Source organism: Sinocyclocheilus rhinocerous, unplaced genomic scaffold, assembly GCF_001515625.1.
Source record: "Sinocyclocheilus rhinocerous isolate Xijiao unplaced genomic scaffold, SAMN03320098_v1.1 scaffold2558, whole genome shotgun sequence".
NCBI classification, from domain to species: Eukaryota; Metazoa; Chordata; class Actinopteri; order Cypriniformes; family Cyprinidae; genus Sinocyclocheilus; species Sinocyclocheilus rhinocerous.
In genome coordinates, this window is record NW_015655145.1 from 481,792 (window position 1) to 497,095 (window position 15,304).

General features: G+C 35.5%; 2 protein-coding genes across 3 annotated transcripts in view; one reads left to right on the forward strand and one right to left on the reverse strand.

Annotated features, from left to right (window-relative positions):
• LOC107717945 (RING finger protein 223-like) overlaps positions 1 to 2,761 on the forward strand; it is a 5,087-nt gene extending 2,326 nt beyond the window's left edge. For both annotated transcript variants that reach the window (XM_016524850.1, XM_016524851.1), the window contains exons 3-4: positions 1,663 to 1,767; positions 2,083 to 2,761. In XM_016524850.1, the coding sequence (XP_016380336.1) occupies positions 1,663 to 1,767; positions 2,083 to 2,128 (151 nt within the window). In that variant the 3' untranslated portion in view covers positions 2,129 to 2,761. The remainder of the gene's footprint in view (positions 1 to 1,662; positions 1,768 to 2,082) is intronic.
• Positions 2,762 to 5,819: 3,058 nt separating this feature from the next.
• The window catches only part of LOC107717941 (ras-related protein Rab-6B), a 33,623-nt gene continuing 24,138 nt past the window's right edge, over positions 5,820 to 15,304 (reverse strand). Inside the window, exon 6 of the mRNA XM_016524845.1 lies at positions 5,820 to 7,932. Within this exon, the coding sequence (XP_016380331.1) occupies positions 7,868 to 7,932 (65 nt within the window). The 3' untranslated portion in view covers positions 5,820 to 7,867. The remainder of the gene's footprint in view (positions 7,933 to 15,304) is intronic.

Consider the following 15,304-nt stretch of genomic DNA (forward strand, 5'->3'; position numbering starts at 1 on the left):
CAGTTGTCATCGTTTACACACAACGATTCAAAATTGTTCACACTTGTTTCTAATGATGTGATCAAACCATCGGTACAAAATATGAGTCAGTTCAGAGTGCACAAGTGGCACAGGTGACTGAATGATTATACAAACAATAGATGGAAACAATCTGAGAAGGAGAGGAGGAAGAGTACATGTAAGAGGTGGAGGATGAGGAGAGAAAGAGTAAGGCATAGAGAGTGTTATCAAGGCTGGATCTGTCAGACCACAGGGTTTTTTCTCTGTCTAGCAAAAAAGACAACATTACTTGTGATGTGGACAAAGTCCTGAGGCCGGACTCAAGCACAAAGACATGATGCTGAGAGAGAATGAATCTCTCCTTGACCCTGATTTTACAATTGCACAACTTACAGTATTTGAGTGTACTGTAACATGCTTTTCATTTAGAGTTTTACAGTATTTGACCTTTTTGGCCTTTGCAGTATTTTTGCAGTAACCAAGTGTTCAATATATACAAACATTCAGTACTATTCAATATTCAGCACAATACTATTCTTGCAGTACATACAGTTGGCCTATACAATATATTCACCTTACTGAGTTGCAATTACTATACTTTTTTTTTTTACAGATTTACAAAATTGTTTACTCAATACAATATACTTTTTTTTTGGATTTGTGTTTAAGGTTTTGAGAAAACGAGTGATGGTTTCGAGAAATGTGTTTTAGCAATTCAGAAAAACTGCAAAAAAAAAAAAAATGTCAGGTGGATGCAACTGTCCTGATGATATAATTAAGAAAAAAGTCTTATTACAAGAATGAACTAATCAAAAAGAAAACATTATTAAGTAGTTTGGCATATGATTCATATAGAAAAAAAGCAGTGAAGCAGTTTTATTAAAATATTATTATTTAAAACATTTTTGTACATCAAATTAAAGTCATGTGGTGCAAACAATTTTCAAAAAAGTAATAAATAATAATAATAATAATATAATGTTATAAAAGAAAAGACCCTTACATACCCTAATGACTGTGGGAAAAAAAAAAAAATTTGACCATTTTATGACATGGCAAGGTTAGTTCAGGGTCTAAAATGTCATGTGGTGCGACTGCCCAAAAACGCAATGATATTTGTACAAATGTGTGTTCCTTGAAAAATGTTCTATTTTTTTTTTCATAATAAGATGGTTACACTCACATCTATTCAAGGAAAATACGTTCCTCCTTTTTAACTTGGTTACACCACTACATGTAAACTTCTGTTGAAAATGGCACACTTGGTACAGCTGTTTTAAACTAGATTTATGTTTTTCATTGTCCTCTCCTCATATTCTTATTTTGCATTGACCCCAGTACTTCAGTGACTGGTGACTAATGTGTAACTTGCAGCCAGATGCTAAAATTAATATACAGAGTCAAGTGAGCCTTTTAAATCAGCAACCTCTGTATCACCTGATTCAGTTTATAAGTAGCCAGAATACTAGCAGAAAATGTACACCCGTTGTTACATGTGATTTTGTTAGTAGAGCATTCAGTCTCGATTCCCTGATCACATTTTATACTTAAAGAGAAACCTCAGAGTGTCTGTAGAAGCACCTAGAAAATAAGTCCCGAGGACAAGAATGAATGCATTTGTTTTCCCATTCATACCTAACTTCCTCTTGTCTCTGGTTTTAGTCAAGTGCCAAAACACTACAGACCCAAATTCCGACTCCCAACTTTCCTTAAGAGAATGAGTTTTTCCAGGCACCCTGAAGAGAGGATTGTTCCCACCTGCAATGTGTGAGTCTTCATCCTACTGCAATGATCGACAGCAGTTCAAAATGGCATTTTATATGCAGTTTAAAAGATTAAAAAGATAGTTCCCCCAAAATGGAAATTCTGTCATTTACTTACCCTCAGGTTGCTCAGCTGAAACAAAATGTAACAACATACAGGTAAGTAAATGATGGCTGAAATTTCATTTTTTGGGTGAACTATCACTTTAATAACGTAAAAAGAATTAGTCGGGGATCATAATACTATCATGTACACAAATATTTTAACAACTGAACATTTTTCAGTTTCACTAACTTTTACCTTTGTCTCTCAACACAGACAAATGATGTCATGGCGAAGGCTTTCATCGGTAGAGATTTTGTGAAAAGTGGAACGGACACCATAAACAAAGGATTAACAATAGAAACAATAGACTTTCCGTAGGTTTTGCTGCTGTCATTAAAAGTATATGCCATGTACTAATTACGCCAGGCATACTGAAAAAGCAGGAGCAACAGTCGGTCCTGGACAAGGTTGTTTAAACAAACCCAATCCCCAATCTCCATGTGCTTCTGCGACTGCATTTTCCATTTGAATAGCCACAAGTCTGAATCCCATCTGAGGGGAACTTCTCATTAGATATTCCACCCTTAATCTGTCCCAGCTGCTGAGGCCGGATTTGTTTCAGCTGTCCCGAGAGAGAGAGGGTCCCAGATGCGATGCAAGACTTTCTAAGCAGATGGCATCTTCCCCATGAAACATCACCCCCATGTCTCAAATGGACTCTTTTAAGTTATTATAAGCTTTGTTATTTATATAATTTATAAATGATTGTAAATTAAAAATTCTGATTGCTAAATGTTGTTGGTTTCTTTTTAAACAGCACATGTTGACATCCTGTTTTACATGGCTATCTAGAGCAGGGTGCTTCACACTTTTGAATACCAAGGACCCCAATGACATTCCCCCTCTGAGGGACCTCCGTCTCGTTTTTTAATATAAAGACACATTTGTGAGATAAATGTCATTATAAAGAAAATGTTGTTTTCAAAAAAGAAAAAGAAAAAAGAAAGAATAAAATAAATGCAATACCATGACTTTTAGTCTTTGAAAAAGCAAATGAAAAATTATATGAAATTAAATTCAATAAACATGTTAAAAATTATTGCAATACAAATTTATGCCAAAATAAAACTCCTTTAATTTCACTTATTGAGCTCATTTTACAAAGCAGTTTTTTAAAATCTTTTTAAAGGCCATTTAATGTGCATTCAGTGACTTGATTTGGTTGTTTTGACCCAGCGGTTGGGTTAAATGTTTAACCCAACCTTCTGGGTTGTAACCCAACCGCTGGGTCAAAACAACCCAATTGCTGGGTTTGTCCCTATTGTACCCAGCACTGGGTTGTATTTAACCCAGCATTTTTTAGAGTGTAGGGTAAGCGATTTAAATAAAACAACTTCCTTCTTCAACTAGATAAACGGGTTGATTACATACAAAATACATACGTATATTCCATACTGTTGGCATATGGTGATATTCACTGTAGTGAGTCTGCAACAGATCAAAAACACAAAGAATGGAATCACTCAGCCGTGTCAATGGATTATATATGCTTTTCATTAAACATCTGTCATCTTTTATGTAGAATTTCTGAAAGAGTTTTGACTATTTTGGTTTACCAAAGTTTCTCATATTACAATTAGCAAATACAGTGTCTTTATGAACACACCTGCGTGTGCCATTTTCTGAGAAAATCTATAATGTTGCACAGAAATAGACATTTGCTAAACTCAATATAGCAATATAGAACTGCAATAAATGATACAAAAATAAACTGGAGAAAAAAAATTCAAAACATTTCCAAAGAATTCCTTGACGTGAATTCCTGGAAAGTGAAAGAATAATATGATACTGTAGGCCTATCTTTATTTTTCCTCAGAAGGCTTTACGAGCAGATAGCTCAGCCAAAACAAAGATGTAAAACGATTAGTAAGCTGTTATCATATCTGACAACAGATTCTTCTACTACAGAAATCTCAATGTGCTATAAAATGACTATCCATGAGTCAATTCACCAGTCTCTGTCTGTGCTGCTGCTTTACAGGCTCCTCATGTATATAATGTAAGTCAAACAGATAACTGCTGATTTATGAGTCTCACTAACAGTTGATCAGAAGTCAAACAGAAAATGTTCTCAGTTTCAATAAAGAGTGTCAACTAGTTTCACCTACACTTATGCAAACCTGTTTTGAGATAAATATTGGATTAAGCTTTGACCTGTTTTGACAAGTCCTGCAAAGGTTTCACGTGTAAAATTATACAGCTTCATTTGACAGTTATAACTTAAGGCTCTTTCCTGAGGTTTGCTATTCTTGAGAAGATAACCTAATAAAAGCTATAGCTTCCTGAATGTTTATTATGTTTACATTACAAAGTCAAGAGAGATTACTATGAAAACAACTAGGATAATTAAAAATGTTTGTGTATATATGTGTGTATATATGTATATACATATATTATATCCCTATGTGTGTGTGTGTGTGTGTGTGTATATATATATATACAGTCGTGGCCAAAAGTTTTGGCAGTGACATCAATTTTGTTTTGCAAAGTTTGCTGCTTAAGCTGTTGTGGTGTTCATTCACATAATTTCTAGATTATTGTGTAGAGTGATCAGATGCATTTTAAATAAGTGCTAAAAGCTTCATTGGCCAAAAAATGAACTTTTCACAAAAAAAATAAATAAAAATAAATAAATAAAAATTTCACTGTTTTTTTATCCTGACACAAAATGACTAGCTAACATTAATTGACTAATCATATCAGCAGCACATGTGAAAGTGTGAATGAGTACTAGTCAGGTAAAATCACTATCATACTAATTAGATTGTAAGAGCAGACTGATTGCTATAAACGGGAGGGAAGAAGCGCTTCCAATCATTGTGTTCTTGTTAGCAATGGTTACCTCCAAAGAAACACGTGCAGCCATCATCGCTTTGCATCAAAATGGCCTCACGTGCAAGGAAATTGCTATTAAGAATATTCCACCTGAAAGAACCATTTACGGATCATCAAGAACTTCAAGGAGAGAGGTTCGACTGCAGTGAAGAAGTCTTCAGGACGTCCCTGAGTGTCCAGCAAGCGCCAGGACGTCTCCTCCTGAGGAGTCAGCTACGGAATCGTGTCACCAGCAGTGCAGCGCTTGCTCAGGAATGGCAGCAGGTTGGTGTGAGAGCATCTGCACGCACAGTGAGGCCAAGACTTTTGGACAACGGCCTGGTGTCAAGAAGGGCAGCAAAGAAGCCTCTTCTCTCCAAGAAAAACGTCAAGGACAGACTGAAATTCTGCAGGAAGTACAAGGATTGGACAGCAGAAGACTGGTGCAAAGTTTTTTTTTTGATGAAGCTCCCTTCTGACTGTTTGGGACATCTGGAAAATCGATTGTTCGGAGAAGAATAGGTGAACGCTACCATGAGTCCTGTGTTGTGCCAACAGTGAAGCATCCTGAGACCATCCATGTGTGGGGTTGCTTTTCAACCAAGGGAGTGGGCTCTCTCATAATTCTGCCCAAAAACACTGCCATGAATAAAGAATGGTATCAAAACGTCCTGCAAGAGCGACTTCTCCCAACGATCCATGAGCAATTTGGTGATGATCCATTTATTTTCCAGCATGATGGAGCACCATGTCACAAAGCAAGAGTGATAAAGAAATGGCTCGAAGATCATTACATTGAAATTACATTTTTGTCACTGCCAAAACTTTTGGCTACGACTGTACATACACACACACACACACACACACACACACAGTGATATCACGAAGGGTCACTATCCTGTGCATTTATTTGATTAAACATACAGTAAAAACAGTAATATTGTGAAATATTATTACAATAACAATCATACAATATTACTGTTTTTACTGTATGTTTCATCAAATAAATGTTGATAAGAGACTTTTAAAAATATTTTAAAATGTCCATTCTTATTCCAAACTTTGACCATATACAGTATATTAAGTAGAAAAGATTTAAAAATAAAATAAGAATAGTCGATATAATTTTTCTGGTAATAAGACACTTTTATTGATTTTACTGATTTGGACCAACATGCTAGATTTCTATACAGTGTGAATGGTAAAGCTAGCTCTGAATCAATCAGGCTGGCTCCACTGAGCTAAAACATATACACAGGGAATGGTTGCACCCTTAAAAGCATAACTCACGCACAGACATTCACCCAAGGCTGATGTAGCGTCGTGTCAATCACACTGACTACCGGTAGTACAGGTACACTGATGATATGATTTCATACACGGTGCGTATCTGCACCCCATTAAAGTCAAATGAGAACCTCTTTTTTTTTAAAAGACAGAAAACAAAATGTAAACAAAACCACTAAATACCCCCATCCAGCTTCCGTTACGTGACATCTTTCCGAAGCTCTCTGTGATGTGAGAAAGCATTGGCACAGACGAATCTCATTTTCCCTGTAAGATTTCAAACTATCCAAAAGCAGAAAGCAAAGGGTGTTACTGTGCTGGATGAGTCAGTCGATTCAGTGGAGTGTACCTTCCATTCCAACTAAATGCTGCTGGATTTAGTAGGGAAAATGTGGCATTTCAACATTTTGCTTGGATTCGGGGCGCTAATGTCATGTGTTCCTACTCACAATTCCTCGACGTCACAAATAGCTAGTCTTGACTCGTATCTGGCGTTATGTGAAGCAACTTTACAAATAGTTTATCTGTACAGTGACCCTCAAGAGATTTTCACAGAGATGTACGCTACAGTTTGAACTCTAAAGTGGTTTCAAGGACAGACGTTTGACAGCAATTTTGAAACATTTACATCTTCCTTTCTTGAAAAAGTGCATTAAGGATTCACATGAAATACATTTCAAATAAATTGATATACTACACAATCTGTGTCCCCCTGGTCAGTGCACTACAATTTACTGGCCCAAAGAGCAGCTGTAGACATGAGTGGGTTCCTACACAAGGCAAACACTATAATGCTGCATAATGCTAATTCTTAAAAGTGAACTACAGTTATTTTTTGAAGGAATGTCCCATCTTTGCATTTCTAAAATTAAAGCCTGTTTGAAAACGACAGCTGATATTTACAATAGAATTGGACTGTTTGATTAATCAGTGTGGAAACTGCTAGCGTGCAAATGAATTATTCTAATCAATTAAAAATGAATGACCAAGTTTAGATGCATGATTTGCTCCTGTCATGTTCATAGTCTTCCGACTATCTGCAATACACTAAATGCCCTAATTTAGTTAAAGAATAAGAAACATTCCACCAAAGAAAGAGAATCCTTTCTTGTTATCAGGTTGTTTGCACAAGCTGTTTGCTTTCATTGTGAACAGGAAATTCTAAAGAAAAAAATATGCTGTAAACATTCAATAAACCGTGTAATTAAGACATGAACTGTACATAAACAGATTTTCTTTTTAAATCACACATAATTTGGAAAGGTTTTAAGGGATCTGAAGTGACACATTTACACAAACTCACTTGGCCTGAAACTTAAAATTTCAAGTTTTGTCACAGCAAGAAAAAGGCTAAAATAAATTGATTTCATGAAGTGCATTGAGTCAGAAAAAAAACGTACGCATTCACATAATCTTGTGCACAGTAGACAGCAGAATTGAGATGATACTTTTAAAAATGGCTAACATGCATGTTTTCCGTATTTTGTGGGCTATTAGTAGTTTGAATTGCCCTCTTTCTTTTGAAATCCTGCTTTTTATGGCAAAATGATATAATTTATTGTCTGCATCTGTTTTAGTGCTCATCCTTGTATACAAAAATACAAAACAAAGAAAAAATCTGCCTCTCTACATTTTCAAAAAGTATATATGTTGGACATAGTCTACATTTATGTTGATTTTTGCCCTTTACTTTTCGAATTTTTAGGATTTTTGGCAATTTTGTTACTAAAGTATACTATTTTACAATTGAAATCGATGTAACACTGATTCCAACCAGTTACTAAAGTCAGATGGGAAGGCCAAATATCCAATCTGAAAACACAACTGGAAGCTAACCAAGAGGAAGCAACACAACAAGCATGTGATGTAGATGATGCTGTAAATCAAATGTGAGCTATTAACAGGAACATCCGCCCTCAGTAGTTGGAGTCTCCTGTGGTTTGTCCAATTTAATGTCAATCACTGGAGATTGCTGTTAAGGAATAAAAACATCAATACATCAAGAATTTACATCAGACAATGAATGTGAACATAAAAGGTGAAAAAAAATCAACTATAAGCATAGTTAATGATAGGCTATTTATTTTATTTTATTTTTCTTTTTTGTGGGAGACTGGCTATAGTTAAGACTTGTGGCTATAGTTAATGCTTTATTTTAAATTAAGATTTATATTTAATATTAAATTTAATGATCATTTATAAAACGAATTATTATTATACTTGTGTACTTATGTTCCTGCTCATTACATCTTTATATTCGGAATATAAAGATGTAATGAGCAGGAACATAATACTGACCTCTCCCGACATTACGAGAACTGCAGCCATAAATGCTTCTGTATTGAATATTTTTGGCACCTTTATATCTACAGAAGGCTTTATACACAGCATAACATAACACAGAAAACATTGTTTTGGCATATTAGCAGACAAGAGCTGAATATTTTGACAGCACTTATTATTTTACACTTTTATTCGTTTTATTTATTGTGAGTTGACATCTGCCAGCAAAGGGAACGCGTGCCATCTAGTGGTCATCATCCGAAAAGCAAAATAACGCTTGTAGCATTCTTGGGAAATGTCTTTCCTTACCAACATAAAATAATTTCAAATGAATGTTAACTGGTGTTCCTGAGAGTTATGTGGGTTTAGTGGGGCTTTTATACTTGTTCAGTCATACCAGCTGCTCCTGTTACGCTGACTCTCAGAAATGTAATGTGCTCATGTTTGCATTCATGAACAAATGGCCAAGTGGTGAGTGGTCTGATGTGTGCGTGTGTAGTTTGGTTAATGTCGTCCGCGTAAAATGATTTGTTTAATTAATTTGACTAAATCTGTCGCATTAAGCCTCATTCATATACATTTATAATATAAAACCAAATCAGAGCTTTAAACACAGTGAGGATAACGTTAGATCCTGAGCTGATGTTCTGTATTTTTTCCACAAGAGATATGTTCTGTTTCTGTCAGTGACAATGTGTTCAAAATGCGTTAAAGGTTCGACGTTTACACTGGGTTCTACTATGTATCATTTCCCCAAAGTGCAATTAAGGTATACTGTATGAATATTAATTGGGTCACACAGACGTTGCTCTGTAACCTCCTGAGAGCAAGTAACATAATGCATATTCATTAGTCATGACTTTCTCCATAGTAGGTTTCTATATTTATTGAATTAATTAGCAAACACCCCAAAATGTTTCAGCCAATACGATCAAAACGTAACATCACTTTATTAATATTAACGATAAAAGACTTCATACTTGTATTGTGTAACACATAATACAGTTCACCCCAAAATGAAAATTCTGTTAGCAATTGCTCACCCTCATGTCATTCCAATCCCATAATAATTCATTAATCTTCGAAACACAAATAAAACATTTTCAATGAAACCTTTGAGATTTCTACCTCTGGGTTGCAATCCACGCAAGCAAAACTTTGCCACCTCAAAAAAAGCTTAACCTGTGTGTATCTGCTTGACGTACGAGACCCAAGTACACTGAACTAACCCTTTAGTTTGCTTTAAAAATGTTCAACTTCAATTGTGAAGTTTGTAACTCAAAGGCAGAAGTGCTCCTAAACAATGAGTAGCCTTAACTGACTAAACTGAATGCAGGAAAAATGTGTTAATTAACTATTATGCCCCTTTTTACAAGATATAAGTCTCAGGTGTCCCCAGAGAAGTTTCAGCTCAAAATACCCCACAGATCATTTATTATATAATTTTGAAAATCTCCATTTTGAGTGGAAGCAAAAACACTCTGTATCTTTAAATGCAAATGAGCTGCTGCTTCCCACCCCCTTTTCCAGAATAGGGCTGTGCTTTTACAGCTGGTACCTCAGATACTCTGCCAAAAACATGTTTGGTTTTGATTATCATGTCTATCATGCTGAAATCATGCATTTTAAAGCCATATTAGTTTTTAAAATTCTGATAGGCCTATACGGTTTTCAGAGCACACACATCTGAAGCAAGTGCACAGAAAGTGGCTGTCACACAGCATGCGAGTACTAAACTAAAGTTGGATTTCATGTCTTACTGTGCTTAAACTGTCAAATACACACATAAGTTACAAAAACACAGTCGGTTATGTCTGTGAAGGTAAACGGCTAGGAAAGAAATTGCATGTTTATATTAGATCTGTGTATTAAGTAGGGCTGTCATCGTTAACGCGTTAACGAATGCGATTAATTTAACAATCCTTAACGCATTAAAATAATTTAACGCAATTAACGCAAAATTACTGAAGCACAATTTCTATTCTAACCCTTTAACCCAATTTTGCTTCTATGCTTGCGATTAGATCATTTTAAGCTGCTACACTCCGGGAAAGATTTCAGTCCAATGATCCAGTAAGCGAATGCATTCAAACAATCCGTCCAAAACAGCGCTAATATAAAGGAAACCAGGCTGATTACATCAGAGATTGCAGAGAGAACAGAGACTTGCGTTGCGTTTTAAGTGAATTATTCATTCCAGTGTGTTTCACTTTAAAACACGAGCTCTGTCATTCTTTGATTGTCTCTGAAGACCGCGAGCCCTCACACGTCGCGCTTTGTGAAGTACAGGCTGAACAGGTTGTCAACACATCCCACCGCTGTATGGCCAGATGAGACGCAAACTATGTTTTCTCGACTGGATAACCAGTCTCGCTAGTAAAGGTTTGATGGATGAAGACTGCAATCAAGGTAAAGACGATTGCCGTGGCGTACAGGTGTCGCACAGTAAGCACGCGTGAGTCCGTTATAATAAATGCGTGTATGAGTCGCTTAATTTCATGAAGTGTGCGATTAATCGCGATTAATCACAGAAAAAGGATGTGATTAATTAGATAAAAAATTTTAATAGATTGACAGCCCTAGTATTAAGTGACAGCACCGTAATATACAGTACCTATACTGCTGTCTACGCTGTAAATATGACCCAAAGAATCAAATTAAAACCGAAAATTACTCACTGCTCTGGACTGAATAACTTCCATAGCTGTAATAAGAAGAGATTTCTTACTAGAATGCTGCTTCTAAATGCTCTAGTGTGAAGATAAATATGGCGTATTGTGTGGCTCACTCTGGGCGGGGTCTAATGCTAATATGGCAGTAACAGTTGTGGGCGGGGCTTGTAAAATATGACATCACATTTTACAGATTCTGTGAACGGCTTGTTCTAAGACACTGCTTATGATTTATGGGGATTAAAAAAGGAGCGGGTAGGTTTTTATCATTATGGTGGTTGTGTACACACACTGCCAACACATTTATGTTAAAACAACGTAAACGTGAATTTTGCATAATAGGTGCCCTTTAAAAGTCGAGGAGCAAAGCTTACCAATGTAAAATTGTCAATGGTCAAGCTGTTTTTTTGTTTGTTTCGTTTTTTTTAATTTATGGTGGCTGGCTTAATGACTGGCTTGAACAACCTTACAAGTTTAGATCTAGTAAAAACCATGTCTCACAACACTATATTTTCTATATAGTGTAGGATGCATGATATTATAGTGGATCAATTTTAACTTCGTTTTATCATGCCTCCAAACAAAGTTATACATGCAGGTAACCAACTGGGAATGAAGGGTTTGGATACTGCGTTTTAAAGTTGTCTCACCAGCATCAGGACACATGATCAGATTGCATTTCAAGCTGTAACATTCTCTTCAAATTATATTTATAGACATAACTGTATTTATTATGAAATTACCAAAAGTACCTCTACTACACACAAGTGGACCCAAATTTTATGCCTCTATTTTGTTCTCCATGTCTGTATGGATACTCAGTGCCGTAATATCTCTATGGCTCTTTGCTATTATGACTGCACACATGCAAACATATACCCCACGCATAGAACACAATATACACACTCTGCACCTGTAACAGGCCCAAAAAACAAACAAACCTTGTGTCATTCAAACTTACTGGACTGGAAATTTATCCTATTCTGCTGCAAAAATATTCACACAGATAATGAAGAGAGAAATGTTTATTGTTACCATAGCAATAGACTTCCCACTGCCACTAATAACAAGTGACTGAATGTGACAGAAAACGTAATGAGAGGAAAATAAATTAGCCTCAGAGTGGAACAAGGCCAATATTTGAATTTCATGGTGCAAATAACATGAAAGAGTAATCGAGAAGTATACCCACCAAAACCTCACCTTTGTAAATGAGACTTTACTCAGTCAAACAAATGAGACAAAATAAATTAATATTAGATATCAACCGACACAACTGTGCACTACAGATCTATAGGATCACTTAGAATAGTACAGCTCTATGCTGATACACAGCTGTTGTACAATGACTACGGCATACTTTAAGTACTTGTCAAAGGCTGTGCATCCCATCCAGCTACAGGATTTTGGTGTAATCAATCAGAAGATAGGCAAACTATGCAGATGTCAACATGGACGGGTTGTATTGCTGTACATGCACTTATTTTACATGCAAAGTAAAAGACCTAGTAAACATGACCTACCGTACTTTGTAACAAAGATAAAAATGGTTACTGACAATCACCATGTGTTGTATGGTGAAGTATTAGCTGCTGAGATTAGTATTAAAATTTTTTTAGTTTTTATTTAATATTTTTTTATTATTTTAAATTATGTAATTATTATTAGTTGATTGTTTACTCTTGTTTAAACAGTTTTCTTACCATGTTAATTTTTTTAAGTTTTAGGAAAGATATGAATACATTAAAGGCATTTTAACGTCAAACCGTCACTTCTGGCGAAAATACCAGTCCATAATTCATAACAATGCTTCCCTCCAGTGAAAAAGTACACCCCCTGTCATCCTCTCACATCAAAATCCACCAACATATTTGAAATGTTTTGGACTGTTTTTGCTTGTAAACGGTGCTTGATCTGTGCATATTTCTCTTCTGATTCAGACAAGACAACTTTTTGAATGGAGAAATCAATATTATGGATAAATGACATTTAGCCGGAAGCAACAGTTTGAGGTTAAAAACAACTTAATGATTAATTTGTTTATTGCGGCTTTTCATTTGACAAGATGTTAACTGATGGACTGGGGTGGATTAATTGTGGATTATTGTTATGTTATCAGCTGTTTGGACTCTCATTCTGATGGCACACATTCACTGCAGTAGATCCAAGCAAGAGATGTGATGCTAAATTTCTCCAAATGTATTCTGCTGAAGGATGGCCTGAGGGTGAGTAAATCTTCAGAACATGTTTATTTTTGGGGTGAACTACCTCAGGACAAGCCACTATCAACAGATATTTTAGAATATCTTAGTGATGATGCAGGTTATTTCATAAAAGAGGGGTTTTCATATCCTTGCATGCACACTTGTACTTCCAAAAAATAACAAATAAATAAATAAATTAGTAACTGTAATTAGTATTATCTTACACAATTATCTGAACCATTTACAATATGATTTCATCTGTTACCATCAGTTAACTACATCTGATAACTAACTATGAGGGAAAAAATTAAGCATTTATTTTATCTTAGTTAATGTTAATGTTATTTCACCATAATAAAAAAACAAAAAAAGTTGTACCTTTTAATATAATTTAATGGACCTGAGCTAACAGTTGTATTTAACAAAGAATAATAAATACTGTAAAAAAAAATTATTGCATATTGGTAATGACATTTAATGCCTTAACTAATGTTAACTAATGGGACCTTATTGTAAGGTGTTACCAGTTTGTCTTGTTTTAAAGGATGTCTCAAGGACATAAGAACTTGTGTCAAGATACTGGACAACAAAACAGTAATCAGAGTTGGATACTTATGGAGGCTTATGACTTATGACAATCTGCTGTATCCTGCTGAGACCCTAATATTTAAGTGTTGCATTAGTCATAACAAATCTAAAAGGAAAGTAAAATGGAACAGAGAGGCTGTCCATCATTGAGCAATTACAAAGGTCTGTGACACACAGCGAATGTCAGTAAACTGTTTTATGACATTGGCTGACCTTGTGTCAGTATCTGGAGTCTCACTCGACTGATTAATAGCCAGAGCTCTAAAGCCTGGGAAACTCTTGCAATACAACACAGAACTGTAACCTCATGCTGCCTGCACATGCACCTCAACTCCTTGCAAACTGCATTGTGTCTATATCAGTGATTCTCAACTAGTGGGTTGTGATCCAAAAACGTGTGGCATAGGGTCACAGAAAAGAGGGGAAAACAATACTAAATGCAAATAAAAATGCAAACAACTGTAAAATTGTACTTGGACAAGAAAAAATGAGTATGCTTTAAAAAAAACCTTTCATAGTAAAGGCAAGACATATTTCTTGTATTTGATGTCAAAGGCTGTGTATCCAGTCACGGTAGTTTGGTGCAAATCCATCAGACAAATCTAGACATTAGACTGATGCAAACATGGAAGAGTCGTGTGACACAACCGGATCCTCAAAAATCATTAACAAAACTATGCAAGCCAAAACTAATTTTTGGCCACCTCATTCTAGAAATGTTAATTTTTGGTAATAAAATAAAACTAAAAAGAATATTCCTATAATGTTAGAAATCTGTTCCCAAAGAGAAACCTATATTAACGTTAGGGGACTATCTGGGTTCACATGCAATGTTTGGATTGTGCCAGAATGTGTGCAGCATGATATATTATTGCCTGAATGTTAAATTATATACTAAATGTTAAAATTATTAATTTGAATGAACTTTAATGTTTGAAACTTCTTAATGTTTGAATATTCAGTGAAAAATTTGTGTACTGAAGCAAAGCCAGTTGAAAGCCACTCCTAATTGTGATTTGCATTTGATACTGATTTTGAACGAGAAGCAGCTGTTCTTATAATATGATGAGCCTCACTTCAACTTCTACCTGTATTTATGGTGCCTTGGTCAGTTACAATGCTTAAAACTCTCAGGTAAAAATCTTTTATGATATAAACGTCAGTGTGTAGCACGCCCTCTTTTTGAAACATGTTGTATCAACTATTTTTGTGACTTTAATAAGATTAAAGGGGTCATATGACGCGATTTCATGTTTTCCTTTCTCTTTGGAGTGTTGCAAGCTGTTCGTGCAGGGGCGTAGCCATCATTTCAGAAGTGAGGGGGACAGAAATATTACAGAAATATATTACAATATAACATTTCTGTAAGAATTTCCTCATACGACTTTCTGCGCGAGAGCGCCCTCCGGCTTTGAGTATGAATGAAACATACACTGCACGGAATGTTTAGCACTCCGCGATGTTCATCTCGCCTTATTCTGGGTCCGAATAAAACATCAGATGATGCACAGACTATCCTGTCTCTTTGAATTTAAATCTATATTTATTCACACCAGCTCTTGAAAACCTCTATGCGAACACACTTGC